Source organism: Melopsittacus undulatus, chromosome Z (assembly GCF_012275295.1).
Source record: "Melopsittacus undulatus isolate bMelUnd1 chromosome Z, bMelUnd1.mat.Z, whole genome shotgun sequence".
Classification (NCBI taxonomy): domain Eukaryota; kingdom Metazoa; phylum Chordata; class Aves; order Psittaciformes; family Psittaculidae; genus Melopsittacus; species Melopsittacus undulatus.
The window spans coordinates 51,243,267-51,262,464 of record NC_047557.1 but is presented as its reverse complement, the minus strand read 5'-3'; the positions used below and the strand labels follow the sequence as shown (position 1 = coordinate 51,262,464).

At 40.7% G+C, this 19,198-nt stretch overlaps 1 protein-coding gene across 2 annotated transcripts; it reads left to right on the top strand.

The window, feature by feature from the left end:
• Positions 1–1,768: 1,768 nt before the first annotated feature.
• FKTN (fukutin) lies at positions 1,769–17,928 on the top strand. Of its 2 annotated transcripts, none has more exons than XM_005154888.3 (9): positions 1,769–2,130; positions 3,391–3,450; positions 6,761–6,964; positions 8,126–8,403; positions 9,833–9,965; positions 11,127–11,256; positions 12,333–12,466; positions 13,347–13,474; positions 15,755–17,928. In XM_005154888.3, exons 1-9 carry the CDS (start codon positions 2,026–2,028, stop codon positions 15,966–15,968), a joined length of 1,386 nt encoding a protein of 461 aa, XP_005154945.1. In that variant the 5' UTR covers positions 1,769–2,025; the 3' UTR covers positions 15,969–17,928. The 2 variants fall into 2 exon arrangements, with proteins under 2 accessions (XP_005154945.1, XP_030910191.1); XM_031054331.2 differs by lacking the exon at positions 1,769–2,130 and adding an exon at positions 2,143–2,275.
• The last annotated feature ends 1,270 nt before the right edge of the window (positions 17,929–19,198 follow it).

The following is a 19,198-nucleotide window of genomic DNA, read 5'->3' as shown; positions in this document are numbered from 1 at the left end:
ATTGCATGCCTGGACCCTGGTGGTATTTAGAATGAGGATGGTTAAGACAGATGCTTTGTGTTTTGAGACTTGTTCTACTGAATGATTGCGATAGACATTGAAATAGGCTAGTACCTATTCACAGTGCCCAGTCATCTGCTTCATCTTGGGTGTTCAGCTACAGTTACTATTTAAATTTCCCTTCTTGAAAAGAAAGGGGATGTTTACAGTAGTTAATGTGGATGTGAAAGAACCATGAGTAATCTCCAACCCTTCCTAAGAGAATTTAAATGATGAAGTTTTTCTAGCAAGATGTTGTGCAACCTGCAAGGTAAATTTGATATGCACAAGTAAAAATGTAATTTAACACTTAGAAGAAAGCTTGAAGTATTTCATACTCTGACTTGTGACTTGCAAGTTTAACTGATACCCTAGGTGAACTTAACATGTGACTTTTACCCTTAAAAGATAAATTTGTTACATAATAGTTTGCACAGATGTCAGGTTTTTGCTGCTAACAGTTAGTCCAGTTGTTTCTAGTAAATGGGGATACAAAGAATTGCCTTAAGCACTTTAGGGTTTTGGGTTTTTTTGACAATTTTTATGAGCTAGTGTCTGTGGGGTACCAATGTATTAGTGATGCTTTGTTACAGTTGGTACACTGTTTGTACCTACAGCTAGAGAGGGGTGTGGGTGGTGAAGCTACTCGCTTTTTTTCTGGGGATGGGAGGGCTTGTTCTTTGGCAATGGATTAGACCTTTGAATGTCTGTAACTTTTGCCCTGCAATTAATGCTAAATGTAATATGCCTGGTGACTTTAATATTCCGTGAGCCTCTCCTGTGGGGTTAATGCTGTCTGGTGGCTAGGCAATTTCCTGATATATGACCAAAATGAATTTAAAATAAGGATGACTTGTGAAGACTGAAGATTTCTCTGGAATTCTTAGTCCATCATAAAAGTGTAACTTTAACTGCGTCTACATAAAGCTGTATGGACTGCAGCAAGGGATGCTGCTTTCAGAAAGCATTTAAAAGCATCCAGGTAGTAGGTGCTCCTCCAGATACCAAATCTGAATGGCAGAGGGTAACAGGCTTATTTCTTTAGCCATCCTCTTCAGCAGAGAAAGTAGAGGCTAATAATGTACAAATCCTGTTTCCTCCTGCTTTGCACCCTCCCGTGTAATTAGAGTTTTGTTAAAGGACTATAGAAACCCGTTCCCTCGGGAAGAACATCTGGCTCAGCAGTGTCTTAGTCTGATAACGGTCACAGGTTATGAATGATGCCTAGCTTGATAGACAACGGCATCGACTTCTGCTCATCGTTGCCCCACCCAGCCTCACTGGAACTCGGACACTCTGGATGCCCTGTGGAAGGGGAAGCCTGAATGTAGTCTTCCCTCCTCACGCCGAGCAACGGCGTCCTCCATTGCCTCGTCCTGCGGCCGGCGCGGGGTTGACGCGGTCATCCCTTGGCTCTACCTCAGGTCTTCTCCATCAGTGCTTCACCGCGGCTCTGCGCAGCGCAGCCGGGAAGGGCAGGAAGGCGGCCCCCGGGCGTGGCTTTGGGGCCGCGCAGTGTTTCGGGGTCTGTGACTTGTGTGAAGGAGAGCTTTTACTATTAAAGAGACACTTGGAAGTGGACGTGCCCGTGTTCTTGTTTCATCCTTCCTCCGCGGAGGGCGGCTGGCTGGGAGGACCCGGTCCCGTCATCAGTTGCAGGCGAGCCCCAGGCTCAGCGGGTGGGCGTGCTCTGCCCAGGCGCGCATGCGCGGGCGGCCGCGGAAGGCGCTCTGCAGCGAGCGTAGCAAGGTGGGTGCGGGGCCTGTGTCCCGGTGCGGCGAGCAGGCAGCGGGCAGGACCGTGCGGTGCGGGAGGCTTTTCCCAGGGCCTGGCCTCGGAGCTGCAGTTTGGCCGGCTGGGGCCTGCTGATTGCGGCCTGTTGCGGTCCCCGCTTCCCTCCGGCGGCGTGCAGGGAGGAGCTAGGAAGCCGAAGATGAGCGACGCGGCGCAGCTTCCAGGCGGTGATCGACAGCGCCCCGAAGACTGATGCAGAAAATCAACAAGAACGTGGTTCTGGCGCTCCTCTCTCTGCTCAGCCTGGTTTTCCTTCTCTTTCAGTTGTACTATTACAAGTTCTACCTGTCGCAGAAGGTAAGAGAGCTGTGCTGCACAGGCTTGCTTTTGTGGAATAACCCGATGTAATGTCTGCTCTCTTCAGAGTCCATTAGCAGCGCCAGAGCCACCTCCGAACTGCCCTCGTGTGGCTAGCAATTCCTGCAGTGTTGACGTGGAGCAGGTAGGTAGCCCTAGCAAGGTACTGATGGCAGGGGTAATCAGGTGAGGTTCAACTCGTGGTGTCAGCCGGAGGCATCCCATTAATTCTAAAATGGGATGTCGTTCGCTGCTTAATCTTCACAAACCTTCTTACTCGTGTTGTTAAATGACTTTTGTGGAAAGTAAAATCAGACCAGCTGCTATCCTGGAGCTTTGAAGAAACAAGGAAGGCAGCCTTTATTGGCTGCAAGTTTTTCCAGCAGTGTTTTTTTTAAGAGAATTGCAGTTGCCTTAGTGTTTTGTGATTTAGGGTTTGTAATTTTCTAGGTGACAGATTAAATCATGCTTTTAAACTGCGAGTGGGATGTTTAGGTGAGGCTGATTTTCTGTAATAGAAAAAGGTGTTCAGTGTTACTATAAATGAAATACTCTGGAATTTTTTTATGGCTTCATAGTTTACGGTTGCAGTGCGGATGGAACAAAGTAACTTAATTTTATTTTTATGGAAGAGCTGCATAGGTATCATACTTCCTGAGTTTGTTTTCTTTTGGTGAGGACTTTCTTAAGAAATGCAGGCAGTGTTAGTGCTGGGTAATACTACAACCTTTGACTTTCTTATAGTTTCTGACTGTGAACAATAAGCCTGTGAATGAGAAATTCTTCATGCTTTTGTAAAGCTAAAAGCCAAACCACTAACCACCTTGGCTTTGTCATATCAATATATTCTCTTTAAAATGTAACTCTCTAGGATTACACCTGGAAAGACTGAGGCAAAATCCTGTTGTCTTTTGCCTAGTGATATTTGCCTAATAGGTTTTGTATTTGTCATCTTCCTATTTTACTTCTGTTGACTTAGAAACCTGAAGTCTGATCATGCAATCTTTGTATGTCTGGAAGTTGTCAAGGCTTGTGTTGTCCTTCTGAATACACTATGCCAGAGCAGTTGTTTATGATTTCATGTTCAGTAATGTAGCTGAGTGACTGGAGGCATAAATAACCACAGCTGTAACTGTAAAATGTTGACTGAATAAATGTCCCTGAATGTCCTGGTAAGAAATCCTGAGCAGGAATTCAACTGAAACTTACTTTATCTTCCTTTTCTTTCTCCTTCCCACTTCCCTTCTTTGGTTTTGACAGAATGGAGCAGTGTTTTCCAAAGTCAGAGGAAGCCTGTCAGGCCAAGACAGCACTAGATGGGTATGTACAACATTACTGGTTCATACGGTGATTCTGCCAGTCTCAGAGAATTCTCATGGAATTGCAGTTCTCTTTCAAATTCACTGATGGTTTTCTAGTATTAAGGACTAAAAGATTCTTCACTGAGTAAAGTTATGAAGTTTTTCAGAACATCAGTTTAAAATAGAGCTGAGAAGCAGCTACAGGTTAGCAGCTTTTTCTGTGCAGTCCTTACTAGTGTTGTTAAAGTTCTAAGCAGCAGCAAAACTTGTTCTTTCTGCAATAGAAGTTTTGATCCAGGCTTTTATATTCTTTCAGACTGAGTATTGAAAAGACTGGCTTATTTGGCATGCAGCTTGCTGATAGTCAGTAGCATAGTAAAAATCAGCTGCAGGTCGCAGGTCACAGAATACCCCTTTGCTCACTCACCCCAGCAGCTGTTTAACCTGTTGCTCAGTGTTTTCTGTTACTTTTTTATGCTGGATCATAAAGCTCTTCACAAGCAAGAAAATGTTACATTTCAGCATTCATCAGTTTCTGTATTCCAGGGTTCAGGAGCAGTGATAGCAGTGCCATTAAATACTTGAAATGAGATAATTTTTATTGTGTCTTGTTTAAGGTTTGAAGGATTGAGTGCAACCAAAGCATCATGTTGGTCTCAGGGAATCAGAAGCTCAGTATGATTTCATAGTTAGCATTTGTTTTCTGAACACTTTATAGAAGTTTTTTGTTTAACAGATCTCCCAGAGAAAAAACAGCACAGATGGTTAAATAATGCTGTGCTGGGAGCTGGCTGCTGTTTTCTTTGGATGCTAACGTTACTAGTTAGCAAATAGCTGTTTAAACACCTTGCTTCTGCTGAGCAAGAGGAAGTGTGCACTGGTTAAGAGCTGATCTTAGGAGTAATCCTGATCAACCGCCCTGTGGTCTGTTTGGATTGCATCTGGAATGTCTCACTATTCTTGGATGGGGCACCCCTTGGAACTACCTACCATGCTAGGTGACATGGTCATAGTGGGCTTCCAGTCTGTGGGCAGAGTTTTCATTAAGCTTTAATTTGCGCTTACAAGATCATCAGTAACAAAGCAGAATGTTGCACCCCAAACTGTCTTGAGAGTCCCTGCGTGATGAGTCCAAAATGCTCTGTTTGAATGCATTTCTCTTAGCTGCTTGACATGATCACCATCTCTTTCTGCCACTTGCTTGTTTCAACTAAAAGCATTTGTCCCTGGAGAAGTGAAGAAGGGGGTAGGGGGATGTACCTATCAATCTGATCTGCTAGTTTTAGTTACAGAAATAGTGCTAGCACATCACTCACCTTTCAGCTCCATGTAGATGAAATCACTAAAAGAGTGGTTTTGCTTCTGCCTGTACAGCACATGTAGCACTGTTGCCTGAATTCTGTTCGTTGATACACATTCTGTCTTTACGTTTTTACATCCCTCTGAAACCAAAGCACTATGCCAGAATTGGAGGTTGGCCTGTGGAGTCTGACTGAAGAGATTCAGCAGCTGGGCAGGAGGAAGGTTAGAGCTTCACTTAAAAAAAGCCAGAATTATCTTGCTGGGTGGGTAGCTTGGGCTTACCACACATCTTCTAGAAACCTGGAGATGTAACAGTCATAAAGCCTGTCAGTTCTGTTCTAAGCAAATGTTTTGGGGTATTTTTAGAACAGTACTTTTAAGTAAATCTTAAGGTAAAAACATTACATTTTTAATAGCAGGGTGGCTGTGACTGTTGTAAATGGCTTCTGTGTGCCAGTGTCCTGCATTCAGCAGCAGCAATCATTTTTTCTCCTTCTTAGTAGCTGGTCCAGTGCTGTGTTTTTGACTTTCGGCCTGGGAACAGTGTTGATAACACCGATGTTTTTAGTTACTGCTCAAATGTTTGGTCTGACCAAGGACTTTCTGATCTTCATGCTCTGCCAGGGAGGAGGGGAGGCCGGGAGGAAGCAGGGACAGGACACCTGACCCAAACTAGCCAAAGAGGTATTCCATACCACAGCACGTCATGCCCAGGATGGAAAACTGGGGACAGTTACCCAGAATGGCTAGTTCACTGCTGGATTGTGCTAAGTATCGATATAGGTCGGCGGGTGGTATTGTATTCTCTTCCCTTGTTATTTCCTTTATCATTATTATTCTTGGTGGTAGCAGTAGTGGTGTGTATTATACCTTAGTTACTGGACTGTTCTTACCTCAACCCGTTGGAGTTACATTCTTTCAGTTCTCTTTCCCATCCCTTTGGGAGCTGGGTGAAGAAAGGAGGGAGTAGAGTGTGTGGTTCTGATTTATTTCCTGGGCTTAAACCACAACAGCCAGGACCATTTAAAAGTATTTAATTAAAATCCTTTGCTGAGTCAATTTAATAAATCCTCTCATCAAGCACAGAATCTTCTTGCTACAGCTTTTAACCCCTTATGCAGTGTTGTAATGGCTGAGTGCTCTGGGTACACAGGTATACAAAGACTGCATAGCACTCAGTTCCTACCTCCTCATTGGGTCACGGATGATATACAGCTGGCTTCATGCAGAAGATTTGGGGAATGGGTCAGGAACCTTGCTGAAATCAAGGTATGAACAGTGTTCATTGCATTTGCCCACAGACTTCTTCTTCATTGCATTTGCCCACAGACTTCTTCAAATGCAATTGGTGTGATTAGGTACAGTTTGCCTTTGGCTGGCTTTCCCAATCACATCCGTGTCCTTTATGTGCTTGGATTTGACTTCCCAGGGCCTTTTGTTCCAGAAGCTTCATGGGGACTGAGAGTAATGTGACCAGAGTTCTCCAGATCTTCCTTTTTGAAGGCGGCATGAGATTTGCCTTTTCTCAGACTTGAGAAACTGCTTCTGATCATGGCCCTTCAAGATATTGCAGAGCAGCCTCAGAATGGCATCAGCCACCTCCCTCAGCACCCACATATGTATTGCATCTGATCCTGTAATCTCTGGTTTATTTAAGTGCTTTCCAACTCGCTCTAGAACTGCAAAGGATCTAGAGTTTAGCCTAGAGTCTGTTTTCAAGTCTAGCACTCTGCAGTTCAAGTGCTGTAAATTGTAGAAAGTTCTCGTTGAAGCTGAAAGGTTTTTACTTTAGTGTGAGAGACCTGGAAGGGCTGAAAGCAGCCTTTTTTTCTAAGAGAGAAAATCTCCGTTTCCACAATTGTTCATGGATGTAAAGTGGATACTCAGAAAATGTATTGGGAAATAAAAATTCTTTCTGTCAGCTGGTTGGGTTTCTTTTTCCCTTCTGTCAAAAAATTTTAATGTATTAACCTTTGTATGCTTAAAGATGATGTTTCTAACTTAAAATCTTATCCTCTATCAAACAGCACGTGGTTAGGAAGTTCCTAGCCTTAATATCCAGTCACAATATACCAGTGTATTTGATCGATCCTTTGATTCTGGGACTGGTTGATAAAGATATTGAACAGATCAGAAGTTCTCCTGATGGCCCTAGTCCAGAATGCAAGTACTTTTGTGCTCCAAGAGACTTTACTACGTTTGCACTGCTGGACAAAACATGGAAACATGAAGTAAGTGCCTTTTTTTTTTTCATTTCACATTTGTGTATTTGGATGTATTTAACTGTTCAGTGATTTTTTTTTTCTTTTGACACAGTGCTTTCATGTTTATATTAAGGCCTCTTAATTCATTGTGTGGAAATCTTGTAAAGGGTACTTCTAGAGGAAATTTGGTTTTAATAGTAGAAGGCATCCAGGCACTACTCTGAATACATGAGGAATAATTTACTAAAAGTATCTGGGAGCTGTCTGCAATATTCATAAACACTGGTAGTAAGAGGCCACACCAGAAAGAAATAAAAAAGTGGTCTGTTAGGAAAGGAGGAAAACCTTAAGTCTGTATTCTAGATATAGCTGTAATAAATCTTGAGTTTGGGGAATCGATTCAAGGAGGAATGCAGGTATTAATGTGACAAGGCTGGAAAGATTAACTTAGTCTTAGAAGACATTTAAACCATAATTTTACAGTTTACATTTCTGTTAGTACGTCCTTGTACTTGACAGCATTTTATTTACTCAATATATTGTTATTTCTGCTTTTCTTTGGTGTTCTAAGATTTTTAAATGGGTGTGTTAAAAATAGAGGTGTAGCAGGTAGTAAAGGACAGAGCGAAATCCAAGATTATGTCATCAGTTAAGCATCAGCTGGAAATATTTATTACTCTATACAGACTAAATATACCAGTGGCAAACAGGAAAAAGCAAGAGACCTTAAAATGGTCTGTGACTATTTTTACTGCATAGCTGTAAACAAATTAAAGAAACTGAAAATAAGGTTGTATGTAGCACACTAATTTAAATCCATCTCCCCATTCCTTTGTGGCTCATTGTTAATATCTGTAGCATCCAGAGGAGAAGCTGATGTGCCTGAATAAAACAGCTCAAGGGGGGTAATTGAAAGGATGTTCAGATGCTGATTGGTTCTTTTCTTGTCAGCCAGAATTTAATTCCCTTTTCGTATGGAAATATGAAAGCGTGTTACCTAGTGCAGTGTTTCATGAGATTTAGACAAATATTTATGTACATCATAAAAGAATATTTTTGCAGTATATTTTTGAGTAGTTTGTGCTTAAGTCTAATTAGAAAGTGACAATGGCAAATAATGTCACTTAATAAGCAATAAGCTTTTAATTTTGGTTTCTCTAAACTTTAACCCCTCTCTCTCAATTACAGGTGGGCCTTTTTAGAACTGCTGAGAAAATGGGGTTCCAGTGGCTAAAAATTATAAACAAGGACCCCCGCTTGGATGGGATGGATGACTTGTCTGGAATTGAAATTCCTTTGCACTACATATTTAAACTGGCATCTCATGCCATTCACCTGGTGGTCTTCTATGAGAGGAGTGGTAATTATCTCTGGCATGGCCCCCTGAGACTCAAGCAACATATGGACAGAAAGTTTGTGCCTTTCCGGAAACTCCACTTTGGTCGCTACCCTGGAGCATATGAAAAGTGAGTTCAAAACAAGGGAGAGAAAAAGCCATAATGACACTTCCAAAATAAGTCCTTTCTCCTGTATATAAAATTACTCTCTTTCCTGAAGTCAAGTTGTAGAATTTAGCTTATGTATGATTCAGCCCTCAAACTGCATGTAAGCTAAGGCATGAAGGTAAATCCAGTTCTGTTTACCTGGCAGCAAGAGCTCCCACCATTCGTAAATTAAGAAGTGCATTTTAGAGTAAGTTGCTATTTAGCCAGGTCAAAGCAAGGAGAAGGATGTGGAAGTCATGGCTGAGGTTGAGTGTACCACAGGATCTTCTGCTTGAATCAGTGGTTTATCATTAATGTATTTCAAAGTTTGAAATCTGTTGATAGCTATGTGCTATCAGTGCAGGGGTAAAGTAGAAGTGGCAAGAGATTCAGTACTAGCTGATAGATATTCAATGTTCATTCTATAATAGTACATTTCCAAAAGTTGAATACAGGTACTGAACATTAAATAAAAAGGAGAAGCAACAGGCATCCATTCCATAACAGTACAAATAATCAGTGTTAAAGAACATGAATGAAGAAAGGTGACTCTAATACCACAAAGACACGTGCCAGCAATTGCATCTAAACTATGTTTGTAACATGCTGAGGGGAGTCCTTTCTTGCATAAATGTTTGAATTGCTGGTTTATTTGTCCATAGTCTTATGCTTAAACTTTGCATTACTTTGGTAAAGTTACTGTAAATGTCTGCCTTTTCTTACAATGCTTTCAATGGGAGTATTTTAGGAGATACAGGTCTTGTCGCCGTTTTCAAATCCAAGCATATGCCACTAGGCTTTGGGAGCAGTGTTCCTGTAGGATGTGTTTATGTACCATAAATTAGAGAAAAACAGACAAACAGGTCAAACTTAAATGTGTTAAACTTTCTCCTTAAAATTGACACCATTCTTTCTTCCTTTTAAAACATGCAATCTGTGCTGGTTATGTGCCTAAACATTTGAAGTCAACTGTGTAAACTGTTAAATAGCACATTTCATTAGTTGTGAAGGCTGATCATTTTTTAGATTTTAAATGCAAATAACCTCAAAGTACAGGGTAAAACTTGGTTCATAAATGCATCCCATCTTTAGACAACTAAATAAACAGCACTGCATAACAGCTCTGAATAAATTCAGTGCAAATCATGAGTCAGTAAAGGAGTCAGTGGTCTGACAAGGTAACTATGGGCTTTCAGGCATGGAATTTCTTTTTAAACAAAATTTTGAATTGCTTGGGAATTTGTTGAAGCTCTTGTTTGTCTCCTTTTATAATTAGGTTTGGGTGTATTTGGACATAGATGTCACTGCCAGTTGTGTGCATTAAGATTTTAACCTAAACTAGAGGAAAAAGTGGCTTGTGATTTTGTAGAGCAATTGAAAGGGGTAATAGATCATCTTTCTCTCCCTGCAGGCCAGAACTTCTGCTTGTTTCCATTGATGACTTAAAAGTTCAAATTCCCAAAAACCCATCCAGTTTTCTAGAGGAGATGTCACGCTCTAGATTTCTTGAATGTAGGTACAGAGAAGCTCGGGCTTTCTTTCAGGTTAGTGGTAATCAGGTAGTGTCTCTGAGATGTAATGTATGTTTTCATTGCTTGACACAAACCTACAGTTTACTTTTTTTACTTAGATGGGACTGCTTGCATACATAAAGCTAAATACAGCCTCTGAGACTCAATCCACAGTTTATGTGCTAATAAAACTAGAACTGTAACTGAAAATTACTGTGTTTTTTTAAGTTGTTAGCACATTTTTTTCCATTTTCAAAACTTTAAAAAGAGGTAACCAACACATCCACAGTTCTCACATGTTGTTACTGTTAAATAGGTTTTGTGGTTGGAAATTTTCCTTATGGCAATTCTCAAAGTTCTGAGTCATAGACTCATAGAATAGTTAGGGTTGGAAGGGACCTTAAGATCATCTAGTTCCAACCCCCTGCCATGGGCAGGGACACCTCCAACTAGTCCAGGTTGCTACCTTGGCTAGAAAATCGTCAGGTGGTATTCACCACAGGCAGAGAAAATGTGCCTTAGAAGGTATATTGAACTTTGCTGGAGCTTTAATGTTGAAATAAGCAACTGGCTTGTTTTGAAAAGTAGTAATTTCAGCTGTTTGTTGCCTGAGAGCTCTTAACCAGTCATGAAGCTGTGTGGTGCGTTGTTCCTCTGTTTGATTTGGTAACGTTTGCCCAGACTGCCATCTTTTTAGTATTACCAAAAGATTGTGCCACGGTTTTAGCTGGAAGGTGGGTATGATTTTCTGTTCGCGTTGTTTTATTCTGGGACAGAAATTGTCAATGTCCAGTTGTAACACTTGGTGGCGCCAAATAAACTAATGTGCTGCGAGTCGCTGATCCTGTCCCAGCTTCATCCTGGGCTCTGGGTATTGACTTCGGCATGTGCAGAGCAAGGGTTCGTCTGTGTTTGTTGTCAAATACTGAGAATGAGTGTCGAATATGTATATTATGGTTCTATTTTACTATGGCTTTACATTATGTTAGTCTGAAAAACTTAAGATTGATATCTCGGGCTTGAATTTTAACTTGTCATTCTAGTGCAGGTTCAAAAACTGGGCTGTATATGTAAAAACAGATACTGACCAGGTACTAGTAAAGTAACTTTTTAAAGGTTGTTTTTTCTTAGGACACTGAAAAATGAATGGATAAGTTTGCTGTCTTAATAGCTTGCTTACTCTTTGTCTTTCAGTTGTATCCTGATGATGCCTCTCTTGATGCAGTGGAGTTCAGAAAGAAAGCAAAATCTTTGCTCCATCTGGCTGCCCTGACTCTGAATAAATTAGGGGTAAAGTTCTGGCTGAGCAGTGGAACATGCCTTGGTAAAACATCTGTATTATGTTGTGTTCTTAGACTCATCTGAAATGTTAGACCTTTCATCCCCTGTTGCTTCAGATGTTAACTCATGTTGGAAGGTAGTACATGGCATTAGGTGTGTTGTCAGGAGCAAAAAGGCCTACTTCAAAATGCATTTTCTTTAGAAACCTGAGCCTTGGAGATGCTGAGCAAATTTCCAGTGAAGCATTTAGTGTGGTTAACGTTTTTCTGTGTTGTGTTCACTGCGATCACTGCTTAGGAAATAATCAGCTGTTCCCCAAATTGTGTTAGTTGGAATTTACTAAAATGCTAGTTGGAAAACACAGTGATGGATACCCTGCTGTCCATGCATGCTCTCATCTGATTTTTCTTCCCATGCAATTAGGTGATTATCACTCACTGTTCAAATATTTCTTTATTGTAAAATACATCTTTTTAATAAAATGTCAGCCTGTTAGTGTAGGTTTTAAATTGTGCTGAAGAGCGAAGTAGTGTATTATCACTGGTGAAGAGTTTTTTATTACTGAAATAAGTTGTGAAAACTCCTGTGTGCACATTTGACTTATATCTGTTTAGTCCTAGGGAATATGATTTTCTGAATAGACAGTTAATAAAAGCTTCTTTAATCAAGCAGACAGAAGGATGTCCCATTTATTGTCTTACTGGTTTCAGTAGTGACTGAAAGATGATTAATATCTCAGATACTACTTAAAATAACAGTTTCAAATTAAAGCATAGTTGTTGGCCCTATTAGTCTAGGGCCAAGATATAGAATGCCTTTTCCTTAAAGGTATTTAGGTTAGAAAACTGAAAATATTGTATCTTTGAAAGAGTTAAGCATTTTCTCTCTCCTTCGTGACTGGAGGAAGAGCTGGCTATAAGTGCAGGAATACTTTTCTCTTCGATGTGGTTCATTTCATGCTGGGAAAAACAAGCATTATTGTTTATGACCTCACTCAGATATCTCTGCCTGGTAATTTTCCATCAGTTCATTTTTATGTTGCCTTTATTATATTGATGTATTCCTCGTGTTCCTGAATTAAGTAGTTTGGGTTTGTTCTTTTGTTTTTTATCCCCTTAGGTTGGTTTAGACAGTGCAATGTCATTCCACACAGCAGAGATGTGGATTTGGGAATCTTTATAAGGGACTACAAAACAGATATCATTCCAGCCTTTCAGAAAGCAGGCTTACCACTGAAGCACAAATTTGGCAAGGTACCTGAACCATTTGCTTCTTATGTGTTTCTGTACATTTGTAAGTTCGAGTACAGCTGTAGATCAGTTAGGTAGAAGTGTATCTGAAGTCTCCTTGTCAGACATATTTACTCATTAAGGTTTTACCTAAACATATAATCTTGTTGATTTTGTGTGTTCTCTTGGATGGAGAAAATACCCTTCTTAATAGCGTCTGCCCTGTTTGGGGCCTCTGAATTCCACCTCAGATTAATTTTTTACTAGATTTCAAAGGGGTCTAATATGTGTCAGTGATTTCAGGGAAACCTGAGAATCAGGGTAGAATTTAGTCTTTGAGATCGGATGGGCGTCATTATACAGGAACATTGGTAATAGCTCTGAGATAATCTGTAGCCCTGTAAATAGAGTGTTCAGAAAGGAGAGGATGGCTTGAGATGGGCACTGGGCTTGTTCATTATTAGCTAATGTGGATCTTTATTTAGCTTTTTCAGGGTGAAATTGCAGGAATATGAATTTTCAGTGATAGTTCAAGTGATACAGTGTTACTGGTGCTAGTGAGCGTTTTATTGTAAAGGAAGCGTGTTAAATGAAGACACCTACTAATTACGTGTTTATTCACTGAGATTATTTTGCCTGTGGCAGAGGGCAGGGAGATGTTGCTGCAGCTTTTGGAGCTAAAAGGAGGCCAGAGAAGGTAGTCCTACTGAAGGGCAGAAAGATTTCAATGTTCTCAAGGCATTAAAAATAGAAATAAAAAACCTGCAGAGTTAGTGTATTTTCTTCAGTTACGATAGGAGTCATTCTTCATACCTGACCAAAATAAATTTGTTTTATGACACCTGCTGACATAAATAGCCTGGTGTTTTTATGAGTATATACACTGACTATTTTTGTCTTACAGGTAGAAGACAGCTTAGAACTCTCTTTCCAGGGAGATGATGACGTGAAACTTGATATTTTTTTCTTCTATGAAGAGGATGACCACATATGGAATGGAGGAACTCAGGCCAAATCGGGCAAGAAATTTAAGTATGAACTGGATTTATACCTCTAATAGGAAGGAAATTGAACGATTAATGTTCAGTGTTGGCATTTCGTGTGTTGTGTGTTGTTGCCTGACAAAGTCTGTGCTTTTTGTGAGAAAGGCAGTTGTTGACAACAGCTAAAAAGCTATTTGATGAGTTTAGCTTATTTTCCTCTTGGTAGCTGGCATTTTGTTCCTTTTTAGTTTAGTCTAGAAATAATCAGCAGTCTCTGGATATATATATATATGAAAGTGCTTGGTTGCTTTTTTCTCTCTATCAATTTAAGGCATAAAAGCAAGGTTGTTTTATTTGCTGATACTGTTTTCTCAGTGCTTAGAAGTAAAATTAACTTTATGCTTAGAGGAACATGTGGGGGTTCTAATTGATGCAAATGCATAAATCTTTTAGCCTTCTTCAGAAAGTCTTAACTGTTTGTGTTTTATTTTAACCTGTGAAAAGGAATTTTAAGATTGTATTTTCCTGTGAAAGACTTCACAGATTTGGAAGTGGGAGTAGTCCCCTGCAGGAATAGTACATAGGCTTAACTTGTTTAACAAGTTGACTCTGACACTATGATCCTACAGGATGTCTTTCTGATCAGACTGTGAAATTTACCTGTTAACTTCCATGGGCATAAGTATGACTATAGGTAGGGCTTATGTTGGCCCTTCTACGGGAAACAACAGGTCAGATTCATAGAATAATTTATTTGGGTTTTTTTCAATTTAAATGGGCTGAGGAGGTTTCAGAAAGTACAGGGTAGCAGCTGTATTTTAATGCTTTGCAGCTGCTCCAAGTCTGGCACACCATGTTTAAACATGGGTCCTGAAGGGGAATTGCATGCTTTGTTTGGCAAGATTGAAGAAAGGTAAAAACTAGATTTTAAGAAAGGCCTGATTTGCAATAAAGTATTTAATGCTGCTTTTATCAATTCTCTACCATGTATCATCATCTTGACACCATTCTAAATGATGTAACTGTTAAATCTAGTTTCTAAGTGAGAAAAAGTAGAGACAGGGACTAAGTGATTTCCTAGAGGTGCCAGAATGATATGGAAATAAACTGCAAAATAATTAGAAATGCTCCTTGCTAGGACCCTGTGGCAAATGTTAACCAGTTACTGTTGATAATAATAACATACTGTGGTGGTTTCACTGCAGCCAGCAACCAAATATCAAGCAGCTGCTGGCTCACTCTCTCCCTTCCCGCCCAGTGGATGGGAAGGAGAATCAGAAACAGGTTAAAGCCCATGGGTTGAGATAAGAACAGTTTAATAATTGAAATAAAGTAAAAGATTATGATGGTAATAATAGTACTACTAATAATAGTAATAACAATGACAACAATAATAATAACAAAAAGAGAGAGGAATAAAACCCAGGAAACACATGTGATGCACAATACCATTGCTCACCCCCCACTGACCGATACCCAGCTTAACCCAAGCAGCGATCTGGCCTGGGTGACTTCCCTCAGCTTATATACTTGGAATGATGTGCTGTGGTATGGAATACCCCTTTGGCTGGTTTGGACCACATGCCCTGTCTCTGCTTCCTCGTGGCTTCCTGTGCTCCTCCTCACTGGCAGAGCATAAGAGACTGAAAAGTCCTTTATTTAAAGTAAGTGTTACTGAGCAGCATATAAAATATCAGTGTTCCTGATATGTTCCTGGCATTGTTCTCACACTAAATCCAAAACAGCAGCACTGTACCAGCTACTGGGAAGAAAATTGACACTACCCCAGCTGAAACCAGGACAGTATCCATCCCTTATTCCATATCATTTATGACATGTTAGATCTCACACTTCTTAATCATAGAGTCATAGTCATGCCATCTTTCCTGTCCAAAAAGACTGTTATGAAAGGTAGAACCCAAAGTTGCGGACTAAATGAACTCAACAGACTTTTATAGGGGAGGTCCATAGACTAAGGGAATGATAGCTGTATGTATATACTAATAACCAGGAAAAGTGATGGTGTACCATTCGATTTTTCCCAGAGGCTGGTGCATGATAGGGAATGTGATGTACCCACTTGATGCTGTGCCTTTTGGCACAGGTGTCTGTTTTTTTCAGAAATGAGTCCCATTGTCTGACTCAATTCTCTCTAGGTTGCAGTGTCACCACAAAACTGTCGGTATGTAAGTAGCATTTCATAGATAGAAAGATGTGAAATAAGAAAAAATATGAATACCCACTTGCTGCAGTTGCTTGCTTTCTCTGTGAACTTTAGAGCTGTATTTCAGTCTTCTACAAGTGACCATGTTCTTTTGTTACGACACAGGTATCTCTTTCCAAAGTTTACTCTGTGTTGGACTGAATTTGTAGAACTAAGGGTACATGTACCCTGTGAAACCCTTCAGTATATTGAAGCCAACTATGGCCCAGACTGGAAGGTTCCTGTGAAGACATGGGACTGGAAGAGCTCACCATCCAACGTACAGTACAATGGTATCTGGCCTGTCGAGGAATGGGATGATGTTATTCAGATCTACTGACCACCTGACTATCCTTGGAACCATCAGTTTGTAATTTCCCGTTTCCCAAAGGCATCAAGATCCATTCCTTTTGTAACTTCTCATCTGTTTCCTGAGGAGATTATTTACATTTTTTTTTTATTAACAGGCATCTTTTTCACCTTCATCATGCATTTTCCAGGAAAAGATTGAAGACAACTGAAAGAAAGAGGACCTGAAAGAAAAACTGCTCAAAGGGAATAGAGAGAAATGTTGCAGTAAATTTATGGGCTGTTTAACAGCTATTTGACATTTAATTCACTATTTAATTATAAACAATGTCAAGGTGGTTTAGGCTTTCCTTAGATCATCAAAACCATGGGACTGTTCACTTCTCAAGGTTAATAGAGGGATAGGATGGAAGAATCACAGAGAAGTTCATTTCTTTCAGAGGAGATCCACTGAATGTTCAACTTTAAAACACCAGAGTTATGAGTACCTCAGATGTGCTTGGTCTGAGACTGGTATATTCCTGTGATACACAACGGGTTGCTCTTCTCAGGTGAATGTTTCTATTACACAGAACCCATGTGACTCACCAGGTTTAATGTAGGGGGTATTGGGTAATGGTGTAATACTGAATTAATGGAAGGAGGAATTATCCACATTGGGCATATTCCAAATAATAGCTGTTTGTTTTGTTTTAGGTTGGGGTTTTTTTGTTTGTTTTTGTGAACTATTGCATGCAGTTACGACAGGGAGTGTTATTTGCCTTTTTTTTTAAGAACATGAAGGTGTATGCTGTAGGGATGTCTTCTCATGAAAAAAATACACATTCTGGGTTTAGTGTCCCAATCAGTGTGTTCTCCCTGTAACAGTTTTGACTGGATTTTAGAGAATTATAGCTATCTCTGATTTCTTACAAGCTGATGGAAATGGGATATTCATTGTTTTCTGTTTAACATGGGCCCACAGAACAGAGATGTTGAAGAACTGTGGCTCTGTAAACAGAAATGTGTAAAGATGCCAACTGTTTCATCAAATGTGCAGTAGCGTAATTACACTAACACTCTACTTGCAACATTAGGCTTTGGGTGGGAGGGAATTGGAAGCCTGATAACTCTTCTGCATGTGCTTTTGGTCAATGAAATAAGCTTGCTGCTTCAGCATTTTTGAGTGGGATAATAGCTTTCATATGAGCACGTATGTCCCAAGTTTGTTGTGGTCCTGTTGTGTGGGGAAAACAAGGGCACTAGAGCTGCTAGTGACTTATGACTGTAATATACAGTACAGACCCAGGAGTACTTGTGAATCAAGGTACTGAATGGAGCTTACGCTTACTTGCACCAAACCTGTATCCATTCTGTCCCTGTTAAATCAGAAAGGTGTTATCTGTGGGTTGCAACTTTTCCACCTTTCATTGGAAAGAGGTGGGTTGAGTCTGTGTTTTGTGTTCTGTTGATCTGCAATTCTCTGCTGTGTATTCAAATGTGTACAGTTCTGGAGAGATGAAATAGCTACTGCTGTGCAGCTGTTTTACTATTGTATCGTTCCAGCTGCAGACTGGGCTTCCCTGCTGTTTTCATCCTGGAGTGTGCTGCATGCTTTCTCCTGCCAGCGCTCTCAGTTCCAGCAGTCAGGAGGCTCAGTGCCACTGTGAAGCACTGTAGTAAATTATTCAGCTTCTGGCAACAACTTGTCATGTTGGCTCTTCAGTTGGTGTGGTAACTTTGTTAGCTTTTGTCTAATTGAGAAAGGAGAGATGTAAAATCCTGCTAACGCCATTTACTCAGTAAAGTAGACTTTATATCATAAAGGATAATTTCTCAGAAGTTGTTGTAGTTTTTCCCTTAAAGTGAAAAAAAGCCAATGTTCATACATTTCTTTTTGTGTTCAGAACTCTGTTTTCACCAACTTTTGTTTAATAATGTACAACAAGCTTATGAGTTTTTCAAATGTGATACATGTTTAAGAGTGGAAAAAAAATACTATCAGAAAACTATACGCCTGACAATTTTTTTGCTTTTTGCATGGAAAGGCTAATGGAAAAAATGCATATTGCTGAAAGGGAGGATGTCTTAAGAAGTTATGGAAGTTAACCTACATACCTGTAAGTTATTCTTCAGGTTAAAATAGTTTCTCTTCACAAGACACTGACTAAAAAGAGAATCTAATTTGCAAATCAGGATGTTGTTTCATCCTCTGTTTTGTCATCTTGGGCAGCATCTAACACACTTGATCATAGTACCGTGACATAACGCACTGAGAATTTTGAACTGTTTCTGATGCTGCTTATTCATAGAATCATAGCATAGTTAGGGTAACCCTTTCGGACCTTAAGATCATCAAATTCCAACCCGCCTGCCATGGGCAGAGACACCTCACACTAAACCATGTCACCCAAGGCTTCATCCAGCTTGGCCTTGAACACTGCCAGGGATGGAGCATTCACAACCTCCCTGGGCAACCCATTCCAGTGCCTCACCACCCTAACAGTAAAGAATTTCTTCCTTATATCCAGTCTAAACCTCTGCTGTTTAAGTTTCAACCCATTACCCCTTGTCCTGCCACTACAGTCCCTAATGAGGAGTCCCTCCCCAGCATCCCTGTAGGCCCCCTTCAGATACTGGAAGGCTGCTATGAGGTCTCCACGCAGCCTTCTCTTTTCCAGGCTGAACAGCCCCAACTTTCTCAGCCTGTCTTCATACAGGAGATGCTCCAGGCCCCCTGATCATCCTCATGGCCCTCCTCTGGACTTGTTCTAACAGTTCCATGTCCTTTTTATGTTGAGGACACCAGAACTGCACACAATACTCCAAGTGAGGTCTCACAAGAGCAGAGTAGAGGGGCAGGATCACCTCCTTTGACCTGCTGGTCACGCTTCTCTTGATGCAGCCCAGGATACGGTTGGCTTTCTGGGCTGTAAGCGCACACTGAAGCCGGCTCATGTTCATTTTCTCATCAACCAACACCCCCAAGTCCTTCTCTGCAGGGCTGCTCTGAATCTCTTCTCTGCCCAACCTGTAGCTGTGCCTGGGATTGCTCCCACCCAGGTGTAGGACCTTGCACTTGGCATGGTTAAACTTCATGAGGTTGGCATCAGCCCACCTCACAAGTGTGTCAAGGTCCCTCTGGATGGCATTCCTTCCCTCCAGCATATCAACTGAACCACACAGCTTGGTGTCATCAGCAAACTTGCTGAGGGTGCACTCAATCCCACTGTCCATGTCACCAACAAAGATGTTGAGCAGGACTGGTACCAACACCGATCC